We start from the raw sequence: 19,578 nt of genomic DNA on the forward strand, positions 1-19,578 counted from the left end.
CGTTATGCTTCGTGCTAAAACTAAATTTAATTACAATCTCAACAACTTCCTTGAGCTATTTTTTTCAGCTTAATCAAAATTTGGTTTCAGTTTGATGTGGTCGCATCAGGTGGGCCAGATTGAAGTACCCAACTGGCCGGATTGGGCCCGTGAGCCGTGATTTACCAATGTCCGCCTTATACCATCAAAAGAGAGTAGTCAAGTAGTGATATGTAAGGAACTTCTATGTTTCGGGAGGACCGTAATAATTTATGAAGAAATAGTTTTTTAGAATTATGTATGAGAAACATGCACAAGAACAGGACAAGCAGTTAATGACGTGTAGGACATTTTAAATTTATGAAGAACTTCAGATATAATTTGTTTATGCAGAACAAGGCTTTAGTTATCAAACTAAGTTGATAGTTTGGGAATTTAGTAATACAGAAGGTTGAACATTGCTTTTTCCTATTTTCTACAATTAGGTAAATCAAATCGAGCTTATTTTTAGTATGACAGCCAACTTAAGATGACGAATTTTAACGTTAAAATATTCCAAATCACTCCTAAAATTGTATAGCAAACAAAACTACCGTAATTTGAATTATCAGAAACAACCAAGGATAGCATTTCAATTTTATCCAACATAAGGTTACTGACACCCAAGAAAAAAAATGAAAAACTATGTTTGGTAATTCAAATTACGACAGAAAAGAATCAATTGTTTGAGCCAGTAAACAAATCTGAGTGATAGCAAGTTTTTATGCTAGTGATTATAATATACAGACAGGGTGTTCATAAAATTCTAAAATAATTTCAAATTGCAAAGGGTGTAAGTAAATTTATCAATATCATGTATCGCTTGTTGGCCTCCAAAGGTGTATAAAATAAACTACTGGAATAAAATAAACTTGGTTAAGATATATTGACGACTGACTTCATAACGAAACTGAAATCAGAAGGGGACTTCACGAATACCCTGTAGATCAGGGGTCCCCAACCCGTTGCCCGCAGGCACCAAGTCGCCCCGCGAAGGCCACATGAGTCGCCCGCAGGTCTGTTCCAAAATGAGCTTAATAACGTCGCTGAAAAGTCATATCATTTTGTCATATTATTCTTGTATAAAATCACACTTATGTCTCACTTGGGAACTGGGAATAAAACTATGTTAATTATTATGGTAACGATCATCCTAACTTTCATTTGACCTCAGTATTTGACGGGTCATTAAATACTCTCCCAATTATGACATCACACAGATGTCACCTTAAACGAACCCACGTTTTTTCGTGTCCGTTGATTCGTGGGGCAGTGTCAATAATACAATTATTGATTTCAAAGAAAAATAGAAAGAAAACCTACCATTTTCCCGATGAATGGGAGGGGGATTTCCTTTCGCCACCGTGAAAACAGCTTGCGTATGTCTCATTTGCGGGGCGATTATAGCGACGATAAGCGAAGAGACATTTTCCATCTTGTCACTATCCATTGGTCAGCGCAGTACGGGCAGAAAAATCCCGCCCTTTAAATCAAACAGCAATCCTATGTTACGAAATCAGTGTTTGGATCAAGCCATCTTTGTGAATCAACATTTTTGGACATGAACTTTACAAGGAACTAAGCACGAAATACGCCTTACTGATGAAAATCTGCAAGACCCTAGTTACAGTGTCAAGTTGGCCGCCAGAGTACAACACACTGGTGGAGAGCATTAGACCAGATTTGTTCGATTTTCGTTTCCTCATTGTTTAAAACAAGATATTCATAAATAGTTAAATATGTTTGTAAATGTAACATTTGGCAGTACAACTGTTAAGTTCATTTCATCTTAGGGTTAAGCAGGGTGTTTGTAAAAAAGTAGGTGCATTGTGGACCTGTGATTTCCGAGGATATTATTTTTTGAAAATCAATTTTAGGGTTAAGCAGGGTGTTTGTAAAAAAGTAGGTGCATTGTGGACCTGTGATTTCCGAGGATATTATTTTTTGAAAATCAATTTGAAAAACACTCAGTTTGAAAATGGAAGTGTCATTGCTAGTAATTTAGTTGCTAGGTTGCGATAATCGTTTGATTTCCTGTAGAATCCTAAAGTTTATCAGTGTTTATACTTGTCTAAATACCAGTCATCATCAATAATTGAAGGTTAATCGAGCAAATTGACTTTTTTAAAAGTGTGCATTGATCTGGTAGCCCTCGGCTTAATCGGTACCCAGAAGGTAGCACTCGACTTCGAAAAGGTTGGTGACCCCTGCTGTAGATTTTAAATGACACAGAGAATGACCTCCATTTAAAGAAACAGCTGTCACAGGTTGGCACTAACGTCAGTCAAAAAACGCATTAATAATTAACTGCTCTTCAGTTATTCATCGCTCATATATCCCATGAAAAAAGACAGGGGAATAACCAGTGTGGTCTACCCGGAAAAAAGAATGATGTGTCATGAACATTCCATCTGGCCATCATTATATAACAGGAATGATGCAATTTTTAAAATTAAATTACATTCCCAGTGGATTTCATGGTTATGTCTATATACCGTCATATCATTACAACTGGAAAGAAGCAAATAAGTTTTGACAACATTCTTAATGTTTATACAGTCCAGAGCTGTGAAAAGTTATTATTTTCTACAATTAAATCAAATCAAGCTTATGTTAGCTATTACTATATCAAATATAATCATTCAAATGCATCCAAATATTATATAAGTTTCTGAAGCCCTAGGGACAACCAGCTACAACACGTCAAAACAATTAATTGCCCAAGGTGACGTCACTGGCACCCAAATAAGAAATAGAAAAAGGAGATGTGATTCAAAGGGGATATACCTATGTACTCCGTAGAAAAAAAAGACCATTTATTGAGGTATACAGTTAATGCAGACCTGTCATCCTTATATAAAATTGAATTTCAATCCCAGTGGGGAAACCAGACGTATTCGAAGCCTGTAAAGCACAACTGGTAAAAAGCAAAGTTTTGACAACACTTATTTCATACAGACCAGGGCTGTAAAAATTTACTTTGGCATCTGACTCCCGAATTCACAATAAATCCAGATCATGTCAGAAATGAAACAAGAAAGTAATGTACAGCCTTATGGACACAAAGTGTGTAACACCAGTTACCTATAAATAATCATATGTTGGGAAACTCAGCAAAGATGTGGCAAAATAAAGTGTTCCCAAGATTTAAAAAAACAGCCCAGTAAACTCAATTGAGAACATGTTTAGTATTAGAACTTAATGAACCAAAAATCATAAGAAGATGAATCAGTAAAGTTTATGAATCAGGATCTGCTGTTACGTGCGGACTACAGTGCCAAATGATTAACAGGGAAATACCCATGTACATAAATATGAATAATATTTTATCACTGACACTTATACTAAATATAGACACAAAGTGTCACAATCACAATGACAATTTCGATAAAATGTATACTCTGCCTCTCGAATTACATACTAACATATAATACATTGTCCTAAATTTTATTAAAGTACCCGTACATTTTAGCACTTCAAAGGCCATTCTAGCCTCACTAAAATGAAATGATATCTGAAATTCTATTCAGTTACTGTTACTACAAAATAAATTGAATAATAGGGTCGACATTCATTACAACAAACAATGCCATCATGGACAATATCTTGTGTAAACAAAAAAGGAAAAAGTTCCTCAATCTAAATATAGACCGACATTTTTCAAATATTTCAATCCTAATAGAACTTGTGAAAATGTATATATATCACTCAATCAAAAACAGGTAAATCCCCCAATATAAATATAGACCACACATTCCAGAGATAATAAAACTTATGTGTGTTTTTAATTCGATCAGTGTAAAGTCAAATAATGAGGATAGTATATTCGATACGGGTGACAATAATTACACGAAACAAGAAATGTAGCCATCTCATAAAAATCTTCGTGTGTGTGTGTATCTTAGTGTGAACAAATAATAATAATAAATGGTATATCCCCAATCTAAATATAGACCACTTGTCAAAGCTATCAAAATTCACGAAAATATTTATTTGTCATTCAATCGGGGTAAAGTCAATAAATATGGAGTGTATATTCAATATTGATACTTAGTTGGTAGTTTCAATGTTCGTCAATCAGCACGATTGTTCTATTAGTAAAAATTAGACATAGTAGAGATTTCAAATCTTCGATGTATCAGTTTTAAATAGTATTAGTTAAGAGAGACCTTGCAGTGAAAGGATGTCTTCAGAAGTATGTGTACCAATATGGAGGTAACTAATTATGTTCGCCTACTTTACATCAAGTTGTGTAACGGAAATGAAACATATGGGCAGAAGGTATATTCACTTGGCTAACACAGAAAGTCCCCGAACTTTTAATAGAACTAAAATAGGAAAAATCAGAATAAAATTATGGCCCAACCCTAACCTGGTACACATACTACAGGAGTACTGAAAGAATTTATGTGAATTTTATGTCGAAAATTGACTTATCTTTCTACCATTCATAGGCAGGAAGTTTTGAATTTCAACCACTATTGGATAACCTTAGAATGTCAGTTGTCGCTTATTATTTTTCATAGCTCTTTCCACATTTAGTCACTTTGAACTTACCGTAAATAAAATAAATGTTATAGATTACCAACCTTGAATTTTGAAGATTTTCACATCCTGGATGATGCCATCTTGGGTTTGTTGGAGGACGAGAAACTACATCTTCGATGCGAACTTGGAGAGAGCAACTGAAAAAAATAGATAAATTTAAAATCATTTTAGCATTTTTTTTTACACATTAGTGCTGGTCATGAATTGATATTTGTTTGATTTGATCTTGCCCGCCCTATTAATTTTTATTTACTTCATTATTTACGTTCCATCCACATATTTTTAACATGCTTTTTGAATAAAACATACTTTCACCTTAAGAACTGTTATTTGTAGCTTGTTATTAACTAGTTATTTTTGACGTGGGGCGCGAGACTTGACAAATTCTAAAAAGGGGGCGCAGCTCAAAAAGTTTGAGAACCATTTAGAATAAAGAGCTATGTGTATGCTTCAGCTGGTGCATAACTAGCTACTTACTCTTTTTGTGAGGCCGTAAGACAGGGTGCACGCTAGAGAAACTAAAAATTTGTCAAATATTCTAACAAAGAATAACTTCAAAGTTTTTTGAAGGCATATCTTTTATTAAACTCATAGATGCTCAGGATGTCTGTGCACTTCAGAGCATTGTGCCCCTAGTAAAACCTGATAGATTTCAACCCAAACCTTGAAAAAAAAAAAAAAAATACGGTATCTAAACAGAAATGAGTTTGCACACATTTTACTCGCGGCCTGATATGGTCTTTAAATTTTCTGCTTTTCTAGCGACCTCCCTGTATTTTCAGTTCAACATTGCTCACCCGATTTATTGCAAAACAATATGATAAAACAATTTGAACAATTTGATAAAACAATCTACTGCTAAACTGTTACAAACCTGTAACAAGCTAATGTATTGTCGAAAATAACATAGAATCCAGCTCTAGCAAATTCTTCCCATGGATAGCAAGAGTTTATCCTCAGTTCTTGAAATGTTTGAAGACGCGACAAATAATCTGAATATAGAATATTAACTATTATCTTATGTAATTGAATGGGAAATACAATACTTTTCTTTAAAGCTTATCACTGCCCGCTCGCAAATTTTCTATTAAGACTCTCTTCTATTTTTAGTTGATAGCTTGGGAACCTGCCGTGAGAAAAATCTAGTATAAAAAGTTGGAAGCAAAAAATATCCCATGAGTTACAAGTTACAAGTGTACTACAGCCTACAGGTGAGCGTTTTTGAATATTTATTTTTATTACTCTTGATTGGTTCAATTTGGACAAAAACAATAAATTTGGAAAATGAAAGTAATTTTTGCTGATAGATAATTTGAATTGATTGATTCAGCCAGTCTCTATGATTGTTACACATTTTAAAAACAAAATTTTTGGGCAATGTGGGTTAACTCAAAATAACTATAACATGTCACAAGAAAATTGATATATGAGATGTATGAAGCCTATCTATCATTATTAAATACAATTAATTTAGATTGAAAACTCCTAAGATGAGTTAGTTGAAAAATCAAATACCGTCTGAGTTGAAAGTTGCAGTGCCCTCTGGGGGAATCGTATTCAAACATTCGGAGAGTTCTTCGTGTTTGAACGACCATTCAAAAATGCTTTGTGACTCATAATTTTCTTTCTTTTTGTAAAATTGGAATTCATCTTCTAAAAATGCTTCAGATTTTTGATATGGCTTTTCTTTGCGGCAAATTAAGAGGTCGCACCAATGTTCCAACTCATTTTCAAAAGCCTTGTTTTGTTGGAAAGGTTCAGTTTCAATCTCTTCTTTAGTTTCGCTTCCTTTGGCAACACCACTTTCTTTTTCTGGATCTTTATCATCGCTTGTAGTTTCACTGACCTCACAACATAGAGATGGAAGTTCTGAGTTTTCAATAATTTTTGTTTGATGGGTAGATTCATTTCCATACTCATTTTGACATTCACTTTCCGAACCGAATTCTTCTTCTGCTGTTTGTGGATTTTTGTTTTCAGCGTTGCTTATTGTTTCACCTATGCCTGAACGAAAAGCTATATTATCAACAATTTTCTTTTTGAGGAAAATAGATTGTGAAGAAACATGACTGTGACTGGATACAGATTCAATGAGTTCCCAAGACCAGTTATCTGTTGTAGAATCGGTGTCATCTTCGTTCTTCAGATTAAAATTGCTGGGAATTGTGTCCTTCTCTTTCTTTATATCTTTATTGTAATATGCTTTTCCCTTTTCGTAAATAAATTCTTCCGATTTTATCAAATTATTGAGAACAATATTGTCATTAAATATTGTACAACTGTTGACCAGATGGCCCATCTGGTAAAAGCGAGATTGAAATTCTGTCGATGTTTCATGGTTAAATGAGCTCGCTGCCGCTGGGTCAATATCACAGCCTGAGATTCCAGATCCATCCCGTTTTTGTCGATTTACCCAACATTCTGTATGGACAGAATTCTGCGTTCTGATTTGATCAGAAACTTCATTTTCCACTTGTATATCGTTAACCTCTTTTTCATGATCTATATATTCCTTCCAATTAATTCGTGGCTTTAAATTTCTTGAAAGCGGTGCAGTGTTTCGCTCGCGTTCATTTTTCTCACTGGAATCTTTTTTCTTTCGTTTACTTTCTTTGGTAGACTTTTTTGGCTGAGTTATGCCATTTTGCATGTATGGTAAACAAAAGGTTAACAGAATTGCAAAATACAGGAACCCATTGACAGTTGGAGAATTTTCAGATGAATGTGGTGGTGTCTCAACCCCCTTTTCAGCTTCCAAACTGTTTAAAGAATAACGATTTGAAACATTTATTTCCTCAATATTAGTATCGTTATCTGTTTGAACTTTGGGGGATTCATTAATTGGCTCATCAGTGAGGGGTGTAAGGTCATTTTCTATCTCATTAGCTTGTAATCCATCAGATTCCATTTTTTCATCATTTTCATTGTCTTGGTTCGTGAACAAGTTTACTACATGTGCGAAGAGTCTCCAGATGAAATAGGATCCTGTTTTCTTCTTCCTATTAGTTCGGGAATCTCTTTCACTTTCTGCATCACTTTCTTCTGAAGCCTCTGGTTCATCATTTTCAGAATCCTTATTCTCAGATTTCAAATCTGTTGTGTTGCTTCTTACATCTTTTGGACATTCAAATTTGTCCAATTTTGAGATGCTTTGCGAAAAAAATTGAAATTTGGGACAGGTTTCTGCTAAGTTTGTATCTGTAGAAAATGTACGCCTTCTTGCCTGTTGAAAATTTCTTCTTTTTCGAGTTACTTCATGTATATTTGTACTAGATTGGTTTTGATACTTAAACTGATGCAACGAAGCGTCACTATCCTGGTCACTTTCTGGAGAAGTGACTATCGGAGAATCTGACATTTTTGCTCGTTGTAGACAAATTCGTAAACGCGAGCATCACAGCACTTACATAATTAATCATTAATATATATTGTATACGAATAAATATCAGATTTCAGAGTATTGGTTATCTGTATAAATTAGAAAAACATGATAATATTGATAGACATCATCATACGCTTGTACAGACCATTCTTTGTAATGGAAAAAACAAGTTTCAGAGGTTTGAGTCCATCTTAACTATACATAACGTCTGTTTGAAGAAAACATTTTTTGACTATTTCTACTCTTCACAAAAATTTATTCTAGTTTGCACCACACAAACCAAATACATAATTAAATTCTTTCTAACTGAGATTGTTTGCTTTTGATTTATCACTTGGCAACTGATTGAAAACATAGGTCTGGTATAGTTTAGTACCACAAACACTTCTAGTGGTCTTAGCATCAGCATCATTCTCGACATGCCAATCCTAACCCTCACCTGACTACGCCATCAAAAAATTACGTCACTACGACGTCACAATCACGTCATAGAGCTTGCCAAATACTCGAACGATCGCCCGAAATAGCATCGGCGCCGACGATAAAGAACTGACTGACGTTAGCGACCTCTCTCCTATCGGGTTCGGGTTCTCGTCTGCGCGTATTGGATGACAGTTCGCATAGCTACCCATAGCTTCCTTCCCACGATCAGTCTCCTGATTGGCCAGCTGATGTGACGTGGTTTAAATATTCAGGGAAATCCCCAGGGGTATCACTACCGAGATTTTAGAATTTAAAGCAGGGGTCGGCAAACTGCGGCCCGCGGGTCAAATGCGGCCCGCGACCTATTTTTTTGCGGCATTCAAACGTCTCGACTTTAAATGCATAAAACAAAAATTAATTATAAATTTATCGTTGTCTGCACATGCATTTGAGCGGTACAAATGCAGCTATACGCGCTTTTTGTAGCGTCAGTTGTATGTAGTTTACTTGTAATTTTAAAATCGTTTATTATTTTTTTGATTTTTACATTATATAAAAATTTCCGGGAACGAGGGGAAGTTCGCGTTTAGGGTCTAACATTCCGAAGTGCTTGGAAGGAAAATATCTTTTTTTTAAAACTAATAAACTTTTCTCGCTCATGCATATTGAACTGTTTGGCTGCATATGTGCATCACATGAATGGCTGTATACGTAGATTGAGTTACCCGTGTCTCTTCGAAAATAAGACTTGTCCTGAAAATAAGACCTAGCCTGAATTTTAAAAATGATTTTAATATATTCCTGTAGAAAATATTGATAAAATGAACCCACGGACATTTCAACCCGTAATTACCAACTTTCATAACCTTTGACCGATGCTGCCAGCAACATATTTTGAGGGGACGATTGCCTTACCGCGCCGTTTCAGACTACGCGCGGTTGCTGTTCGTACCTGCTTAGTGCTTAGTGAAGCTGCTGTGTGTTAATGTTGCTTCAACAGTCTTTTCAATATTATAAATTTAATACTGACTAACTTATGTCAAGTTGCATGTACAGTACCACGGTCTATTTGTTGGTTGGGTTTGAGTACAGGTACGGTACCTGACAGTGGTGCACCCGTATCAGTTCTGCGGTAGCGTCAGAGGATCGGATATCTTGTCAAACTGGTCTATCGTGTACCTTAAAACACTGACATATTACAAAAAAACTTACTTTAGTACAGCATCTCTCGGATAATGTACCGCCCAACCACATGCGAGTACGAAGCAAAATCGCAGCGTCACCCCGAAAAGTGGGTCTGGCAGCAGTCGTCACGCTCTGTTGAGTCGTATGAAAGTCCGTAATTGCACCTGCATACTATTGCACCTATGGAAATGTTTTTTTATGGATATTTGAGCCCAGACTAATCCTAACCCAGGGATTTTATCACCCGCATATAGATTGAACCCGCGGGTATACCGGTGCAAATGTATGGGTTCAAATGTACGGTCAACGTGGAAATGACATTGTTTTTGCATATATATATATATATATATATATATATATTGGGCTGTATATGTAGCCTACATAAGATAAATATGTATAATTTTTAATTTATATACATATATATACTCCAACCCTAACGACTATCTACCCAAAAACGTGATATGGCATGAAAATCATCAAATATTCACGCGGAGGGATTTTGCGCAGTAGTACTTCCCATACGGTTTGAGGCAATTTTATCCATGTTTGAAATCCTCCAGTTTAGTCAACTTTTCTCATTTTGCCGATGAGAATGTTCAATGCCATAAAAGCAGAAATTTCATATATATATTGAAATTCAATTCACACGCCATTGTCCTCATTTAATAATTTCCTATATGAAACATCTGTCGGCCATGGAATACTAAACTTTGTATTTACGCACGTTTGCTCAAAGTCGACTTTGTCGCGTCAATTCAACCCATATTAGAAGAAAACTAATAAAAGAGAGGCAAGTGACCACATATAATTTGGCATGTAGTATCTCCCTACGTCTAAGTTACTGTTTGTTCAAGACCTCGTTCGAAAAATGTGAACTACTTTTACAAAACATCGTCTCACGGTTTTTCGTATTATAGGATCTCAATAAGCATGTATTTATATTAACTAATAAAGTTTAAAATTAAAAGCATGAAAAATTCTTTGACTGTGGTTTTTAACTGAACGTCGTTCCTTCTAACGATTCCTATGCTGTTTCATCTTCAGAATGATGGCAGAATAGGAATATGTTCGAAGTGTGATCGCTTGTATAATATTTTCAAAGTTTCTATATTTTGTACTAACATGCGTGAATTTGAGCGAAGATTTTCGAATTATAACTTGGTTGGAGTTCAAAAAAAAAATAGTGATTGAAGTTTATTTTAACCACTAAAGTTTAGCAAAAAATAGTATATATATTACTGGAATTTACCGTTTTGTGACCGATTGGGTTTTATAACCAAAGTATACATTATATCAAAATTTGATCTTAAATTCCGAGCTTCCAAATTAAATTAGATAGAGAATCTTGGGTGTCGCTGCTCGATAACCAAATTTGGTTCCCCGCGGCTTCCCTTCCCCAGTAAAAATGTGTGTTAAATTTTGTTTATTTTGTATGTTATTTTTTTGCTGGTTGGAAAAAATAAAATTGACTATGACTATGAGTAAATTCTGACACCACTTGCCTATTCAGTTTGAAATATTCCGATCGCTTGTACCCCAAAAATTTTTTTTTGTCAAATATTTTCAACTGAGCCTAATCACAAAATTTGGCGAATAACAGTAAAATAATGGCTTCATCTAACATAGTACCTTTCAAAAATAAAATTCATGGTCCGCTATGCTTGTATTGATGAGTTGAACATGGAAAATCATTAAAACTGTTGAAACTGCCTAGACTTATAATATAAAAGAAAATCCTCACGTATTCTTTCAACATCGTCCTTCTCCACTTCTGATTTTGCCGACCTGAAATAAATGAATATATAAATAATATATGGAGATATGCACCAACGGCTTTGTTATACCTGTAATCTGAACAAAAAAATCCAAAAATGTTAATTTGCATATGCCACAATTCACCTATGTCATGGGTCTCCAACACGCGGCCCACAAAGCATTTTTGCGTCCGCGTCGTGGATAAGATTTTTCCAGAAAAAACTAAAAAAGTATGATGTCAGCTATGAGTTTTATCCTGTTTATTTAACATCAAGAGTCCGGTACAACAAACTGTTAAAAGTGAAACAAAAATTCCCCACGTTATTGCACTTCACCAAGTATATATTTTATTCTATTGTAATAATTAAATTCTACACAGGGGAAAATACCATGTTTATACTGAAACAATTCGTCACGAAAAGGTTTCTCAAAAAAAAATGTTCACTGATGAAACAGAGAAATTTTCTCAGACATAAACAAAATTTGTGAAGATTCGATGAAAAGCAAGCTTTTCCATAAGTGAGATGATTGCGAAATCGTCACGTCCTTTCGTTAAGGGAAACTTTATTAAAGAGTGTATGTTGGAGGCTTGTGGAATAATTTTTTAACAATGAGAGTTAATAAATCAGCCTTTCGCACACGACTAATGGACGAGAGTTTGTATGCTGTCTAAAGACCAGCAAACCAACGCAAAATAAGGCCAACATCAAGTCTCTCACGTTACAAAACGATGCCAAATATCCAACACAGGTAAACGAATATGTTTCATGTCTCGCTTGGTGTAAGATTCATGGGTAATTTTAACAAATATATCAAGATTTAATTTGTTAATTTTTGTATACGAATTATGTATCTAATTTGTTAGTTTGCGGCCAGCGTCGTCGATAAATTTCAAGAAGTGTCCTGCGATATATTTTGAGTTGGAGCCCCCTGACCTATGTGGTATTCTCAAAGGTGATGAAGGTAATTCGACAAATCTTTTTTTATTTTCCCATGGGGATCGGAAAGTATAGAGCAGGGGTAGGCACAGTTTTTTAGTATAAGAGCCGCATGTTGCAAGTCAGAACTTTTGAGGAGCCACAGAATTTGTATGTTTTTTTATTATTAAAATATCACGAACAGAAAAGAAATTTACACAATAGTCTAATAACAATAAATTGATAAACAAGGCAGTTATGCTCAAATATATGCACAATTTGACCTCATTTAATTTGTGTTTCCTTATAGCTGATTTACGAGGATAGACTCGTAAGAAGTTTTCATGATTCGTTTCATGGAGCCGTTCAACATTGCTGACTTTATTTTGACTTGGTAGCTTATGGCAGATTAAACACAACGATTTATTCCTCTGACTGGTAAATGCGTATTCTTCTTCCCATTCTGACTTGACAACTCTGTTTTTATCTTCGTACTTTCGTTTCCTAATTGATGACATATCGCAAAGTAACTTAGACTAATTAACCGCGCAATCAAGCTGCAATACCGCCGACGCATCAATAAACATTGACAATTGTGACGAAAGATTTGCTGACTTGATTGACTTAAATTCAAAATTTAACGCTAAAGCGATTTTCATACTAGGACATAATTTGTTTTAATCATTGACGAAAACTTCTTTACAACCTTTATTAAATTAAAAAAGTTTACATTAAAGTTTTTTCTCTCAGTTAAAATTTTGATACTAATTCATGTTAGCGAGAAGAGCCGCACAAAGACCACCCCTGATATAGGGCCACGTTTAGGGACCACGTTACCGCTCTAGGGGAGTACTATTGCTTTGTTTTTGCTTTAGTGTTACTAATACGTCTAAGTTTATATTATTACTGTAATACTTAATTATCCAATCAATTAATTGAAAAGAATAGTCATGTTTATTCCTGCTACAGCATCCTTGCAGTATATGTACACGTATCCTCGCGAAACCCAACTCACTCAAATTAATACTTATTTATATGTTGTTTAATGTTACACATTATAAACTACTCAAACTGTTAGAAAGCTGGTGTAAGACATGACAAGTAAGTAATATTCATGCATTGTAAGGGAGGAATTAAAATTTCCAATGAAGGCGAAAAGAGGAATTTGACAATGAGGGTCGATAACCGCTTGTATGGGCCATAGGGGAATACACTGGACAACGTGATTTTTATTGAGACGTTTCAAGTTTCTCTAGATGTTACTCTGACAGTGTTGAGTTACGCGTCTCAATGAAACTCGCTATTTACTGGTATAAGTTTACGCCCATGGACCTCGCGTTGGGACTGAAGTTGTGTGAATGAAAAAGTCTCTGTTCAAATCCACAGCTGTAATTACGGTGTTACTGGTAACTGGAGTTACTTGAGTGTAAATATGCGGAAGAAATAAATTAGTATACGTGCCAGCCGGCTTCACCCTCGACTGGTTTTTATTATCCTCAGCAACGGCAACCGAGAATAAAGTTTCGTGCAAAATTGTAACGCCACACCCAGGAACAGTTGTGCTGTGGGGTAACCAGCGGGTATTCATACTCAGTGGCCATAAATTAGGACAAATATTGCGCAAATATTAAGATTGCATAAATTGTTAAATGATTCGAAAACACATATTGTGACATTGCAGTAAAAAGGCTATAAATTTGAGCCCCAAGGTATTGCATCTCCGTTTGACCTTAACCTGAATAAGAATTATGACTTTAATTTTTACTATGTGGGTAACTAACACAATCGCATATACAGAACTTTGCCAATTTTTAAAATTCTCCCTGTATATTGATGGTAGTTTTTTATTTGAATAGTACGTAAAAAGTAGCACCAATATAACCGTTCTGTATTATTCTTAACATTGACTTTTTTTCTATTCGTTATGTTTGTGAACGGTGTTGGATGGTAAGAAAATTCAAGTTATTTAATTTTATATATATGAAAACACGCTATGGAACAAAGAACAATTTCAGGCAGACACATAAAAAGAAGTGCAAGGTGTAAAGAATAAATGTCGATAAATATTTGCTGAAGGCCTCAATTGCGCAAAGCGATATAGGTTCAAGGTCAGGTGAAACAAAATTAAACGGCAACGATTTAACAATGAATTGCTCGCGAATAAAAGCCACGCTCTACATCAAGGCAACCGACGGCCCGCGGGCCAGATCCGGCCCGCGAAGTGAAATAATCAGGCCCGGGACGCTCTTCTGAATTATAGCAAAACGATAGTTTTGACGATGAACGAATTTTTTAATCTACGCTCGAGGAGTAGATGAAATTCGTTGCGTAACAGAATTCATTGTGGGACACGTTTAGACCTAACAATATATATATAATAACCTAACAATTTAGTGAACAGCTAGCTACTCGTTAAACGAGCCTACAGTTATATAAATGGTTATAAATGACTATAATTAGACAAATGGCAACACGCAGAAAATTTGAGGCTGAGTGCAGGGGTTCAATGGCGCAGAAAATATTCAAATGCAGCTCCTTGAGATGCAATGAGGAAATAAAATTCATATTCTGTTCGATAAATGCATGTGCATCACTGCTTGGTTATTTTAAAAAATATCTTATTGAAAAAAATCTCTATCAAGATTTGAACTTTGTGCGACTCGCAGTAGGAAAAGCAATGAAATCGTGACTAATGGTTTCTGCCATTATCCTAATGGTCGTTAATCAAACAAAGTTTCTGTTTGCTCACGTAGCTAATACTGGTTCCTTAGAGATAAAGTAACCGAAAAGTATTTCATATTTGGTTTCATTATTAATATTCGCCTATATAACCACGTTCACAAAGTTTGACCAAGTTATTGTTTCAAGGAACAGTCACGAAGGAATAAGAGAAAAGTTCTATTACGGTGCCAACGTGAGAAATCACAATCATGTATAAGACCATACGAAGTCTACATTTGTTCTCGAAAAAGATTAACTAAAACTCTTAGAAACAGCCTCTAGACCAGTGGTTCACAAACCACGGCCTGCGGGCCCATTACGGCCCGCGTAACGATTTAATATGGCCCGCTGAAGTTGGGTGGAACACCGGGAGGCAGTATTTGACTTTTCATTGTGGTGTAAGAGTAACACAAACACCGTTGCCATGTAAGCAAAACATTTCTTTCTAAGTCACCTGACATTAACATCATAATAAGAATGTTTTGCTTAGGTAACATCTACATATAAGTCATTGTAGTTCGAGCGAGAACCCTATTAATATAACAAAGGGGTCTAGACGATATGGTGTTGAAACAACGTACCAGAAATCTCAGAGAAATAGTACGGCAAAAAATACCGATAAATAAGACGACTTAGGTCTGACATATAGACATACAACTACTCACGGGCCAAATCCGGTCCGATCTGGTCCGCCTGATGCTACCACAACCAAACTAAAAGCAAATTTTGATTTTTTATCTAAAAAAAATAGCCCATGGTAGTTGTTGAATTGCGATTAATTTCAATTTTAGGCACGAGGCTTAATTGTTCCACTTCTGCTTTTGTACGCTGCAAATATTGTTCATAATATCTCATTTTTACGTCACACTTACATGGTCCGGCAGACCAGGTGGGCAAAATTTCCGGCACCTGGTCCGAAAACATTTTTTCAATAGCACAATCTGTGGGTGAATGTTCTATGGCTATACTTGGAATTATGCTTTGTAAAAATAACTCAACACTCAAATTTGATACATATATGCTAACCAATCGAAGTTCCTCAAATAATTTGAGTTGAAATAGATATCGGCCAATCACAGCTTGTTAAATTGAAAATTTATTATTATTTAAAATGTAACCGACCAACTAAAATCAATCTATGTCATGAAATAATAAGTTTTGTGCAAGCCATACGAGCCAAAATGGAAGCTCAGTTCTTTGTTAAGTTCACGTTTTTTCTTTTCAGACCCAATATTGCAATTACAGTTACATTATTGTAGAGAAATATAAACTCAGACATTTAGATAAGCTCATAATTGTGTAGGTCACACTACCGATATTTGGTGGAAAGTGACATCGACTAATCAAAATCAATTTAAGGAAGATTTTTTATATATATATCGTTAGTTATAAATAGCATTATTGTAAAAGTAAACTTCGTCGAAAAATGAACGCAAACATCTTAAAATTTGTTTATGCAGAATTACAATATTTGATTTGCTACCGATAAATGGTAGAATGATCACAATATATCATGCCTATAAATTGCACAAGTATGTCGCAGCATTAGTGATTCCGTCAGTCTCGGATTACGTGTTTGACAAAAGGTCGAAAACAATTGAATCAATACCTCTGTTTACATTCCTGGTATTAATTTGATCAAAATATTGTTCATGAGTTATTTATTTTATATTAAAATATAAAATTCTTACCAACGATGTCCCCAAATTCTTTGGCCTGCTCCGTTATGCGCTGATAGTTCCGTTATTTCACTTCACTTCACTTCGTACGCCTAATCCTAAGAAACTTTGTGGGGAAATCACCCTGGGGTGTAATAAGTAATGGCATGATAGAAGTTTTTTCATTCCAGGGGGATTTGGTCAATATCAGTGAGTTGCGCTTGCAGTGATGTGAACCATATTGTTATTATGTGTAACATATTGTTGTGTTTGAAATTAGAAATAAATTAGTAGGGGATAGATGACCACCACTGCCAGCCGCGCAGCCAGGATTTTCGAAATCGGAAATTCCCATTGCCGCCTGTAACACCCAAAGTGACTTTGGTAACACCCACCGCGATTCCGCGCTCGTTAAAAGAGCCGTCTTCTCAGCGTATAATGATCATCCTGTTACGTAAAATATTCAATCCATGACAACTACGAGTTTCTAAAATATTTTTATATATTAATTTAATGTGTCCAACGTAACTCGCGGTTGCTTCTTCTTACGTCAAAAAAAAACATTACTATTCGGTCCACGGCGATCTGTGACCTAAAAGTACGAGATAAACTGCCTGATGTATTTAATTTTAATACGTATTTTTGCAATCTTGCCAACTCGTTATCGCCGTTAGAAAAATCTCAAATAGTGATATAAAATCCTGTTAAGTGTAGAGTATAATTCATTTCATACAATGAATATAAATATAAATTTAGCAGTAAATTGAAAATACGTATTCATTGCCGCGATTATGCCACCTGTTAAAAGAGTCGACTTTTACAACAAATAATATAACAATATATTTTTTCTGTTGTGCAAAATGATGAATTCGTGACCGATACGGGGCATATTTAAAATGTCTTGCTTCATTAATAATTTAATTGTCTTCAATTTAACCTGTGGTTGCGTCGACAAAATAAAATCCTCTTATATACCATTGCAATCCGCGGTCATAAAAATAAAACGTGTGGTAAACTGCCCGATTAAATATTGTTTTGATCCGTATTTTGCGAATTCGGCAAATATTTAGATGTACTTGTTAACAGTGTCTCCGCTCAATCGAAATGCTGCCACTCTGATTATTTTTAGATAAAACCGTTCGAAAAATCCGTAAATCTTCTGTAACATCTCGGAGTGAAATTTATTTCATCAAAATAAAATTGATTAAATATACTTTGAAAATATTGGACGGCAATTTATTTAATGGATAATCAGGCAAATCCCGCCCTCAATTCGTGACGATATGTTTCTAAACGCCGACCAAACATAATGTGTGCCAGAGGCACACGAAATTCTGCGATTTCCGGGTTTTTCACTGCCTAGAAAAGCGTTTTTCAAGTTTTCGCGGGCCTCAATAAAACTTATATTGTTTACGGTTTTTTTTTTCAGTAGTTTAAATTGCCGCTTTTCAATCAAAAAGTTGCGTTGTCTTTAGAAACTCGCCGCCGATGAACGTATTTGCCAGATTCACAATTCCGTGCGCGTACAAAATTAAAATAATTGTCTTCGTTACGTGGAACAAATTTGTGGAAAATTTTCGTTTTAGAGAAAATAACACAAACGTAAAGGCGTTTACGACCTAAATAACACGTTACGCTGATGAGTGATGAAAATAATCACGCGCAAGTTTCTATCGAGAATGTTTTCATTCAACGGAAACGTCTTGAGAGCGGCGTCGAAAATGTGTGACGTCACACAAATATCCGATATTCTTGTGAACGCTAATTCCGATATTCGAATGACGAGATATTCGAATACATTCGAATACTTTATTCGAATTGGCCATCCCTGGCTTTACTTCTGTAAATTTAGCCAATTGGTAAGTAACAAGCCGGTAGGCGCCCATTATGGATCTCCACTGATACATACATATATATATGTTCAGGGTTACGTATTGAAGAGGCCGAGGAAGACGCTCAAATTACCAGTACATTTGATATAACGCACTGTCTGATGTCATAACCATTCGCTCGTACACAGTATTACTTCCGTAAATACACCGAACTCTGCGCGTCTCATCGACATCCTTGTGTAAGTGGTAAACTGAGAGTATTAATAAAAATATGTTTAAAAAATTCACAAGGCTTCCCCTGTTGATGGATTAGCGATAAGGGCGACAACTACATCGAAAGGTTGTTTTCTTCCGCGGAGGGTAATATTCTCGTATATTTAATTTTAGGCTTGGTTGAGGGGAAAATAGGAATAAATTGTAAGTGAACTGAAATTTCCCAACAAGCGCGTTTTCGCTGTTGTTATGGAAACAAAACATCAATCTGGACTTTCGCTGAAACGCCTATAACTAGCGTGACGTAAAAAGTTACATTTTATGAATAATATTTACAGTGTTACAAAGCAAATGTAAAAACAATATGACTTGTGCCGAAACTAAATTTAACTGCAATCTCAACATATTCCTTGAGCTATTTTGACTGAAACATCAAAATTTGATTTCAGTTTGGTTGTGGCAGCATCAGTCCGGTCAGATTGAATTACCCAACGGGCCGGATTTGTCCCGCGGTCCGTACTTTGCCCATGTCTGATTTAGATGCTACAGCTAAACACACAGCATAAACACAGCAGAACGACTGAGAATAAGGGTCTTCGAAGGTGGTTGTCCAATATTTTACGAAATTCGAATAATCAGGCGACTCAAAATATTCGAAACGGCGAAGTGTCATACAATGTCAGGTTCAGGTTTTACTATTAAAAGTGAATAAATATTTGGATAAGAGCAGTTTATAGTGCGTTGATCTATTTATCTGGACATGGGCAGGACGAATAAGCTACAAAAACGAAAAATAAGAATGAGACTGACTGAGATCTGCAACTCTGACAGGATTTTGAAATATTTCACTTCCTTTTTTGATGAATGCGGAAAAATAGGAAAAACATAATCTCTTTCCATGAAATAGAAAGTATATAGTATTCCAC

General features: G+C 35.4%; 1 protein-coding gene across 1 annotated transcript in view; it reads right to left on the minus strand.

The window, feature by feature from the left end:
* Nucleotides 1-8,054, minus strand: part of LOC120334399 (uncharacterized) — a 32,106-nt gene extending 24,052 nt beyond the window's left edge. Inside the window, exons 1-3 of the mRNA XM_078120601.1 lie at nucleotides 6,082-8,054; nucleotides 5,441-5,558; nucleotides 4,608-4,703 (exon numbers count right to left, since the gene is read on the minus strand). Coding sequence (XP_077976727.1) covers nucleotides 4,608-4,703; nucleotides 5,441-5,558; nucleotides 6,082-7,924 — 2,057 coding nt within the window. The 5' untranslated portion in view covers nucleotides 7,925-8,054. The remainder of the gene's footprint in view (nucleotides 1-4,607; nucleotides 4,704-5,440; nucleotides 5,559-6,081) is intronic.
* Nucleotides 8,055-19,578: the final 11,524 nt, after the last annotated feature.

The sequence above is a fragment of the Styela clava genome, chromosome 15, assembly GCF_964204865.1.
Source record: "Styela clava chromosome 15, kaStyClav1.hap1.2, whole genome shotgun sequence".
Taxonomy (NCBI): Eukaryota; Metazoa; Chordata; class Ascidiacea; order Stolidobranchia; family Styelidae; genus Styela; species Styela clava.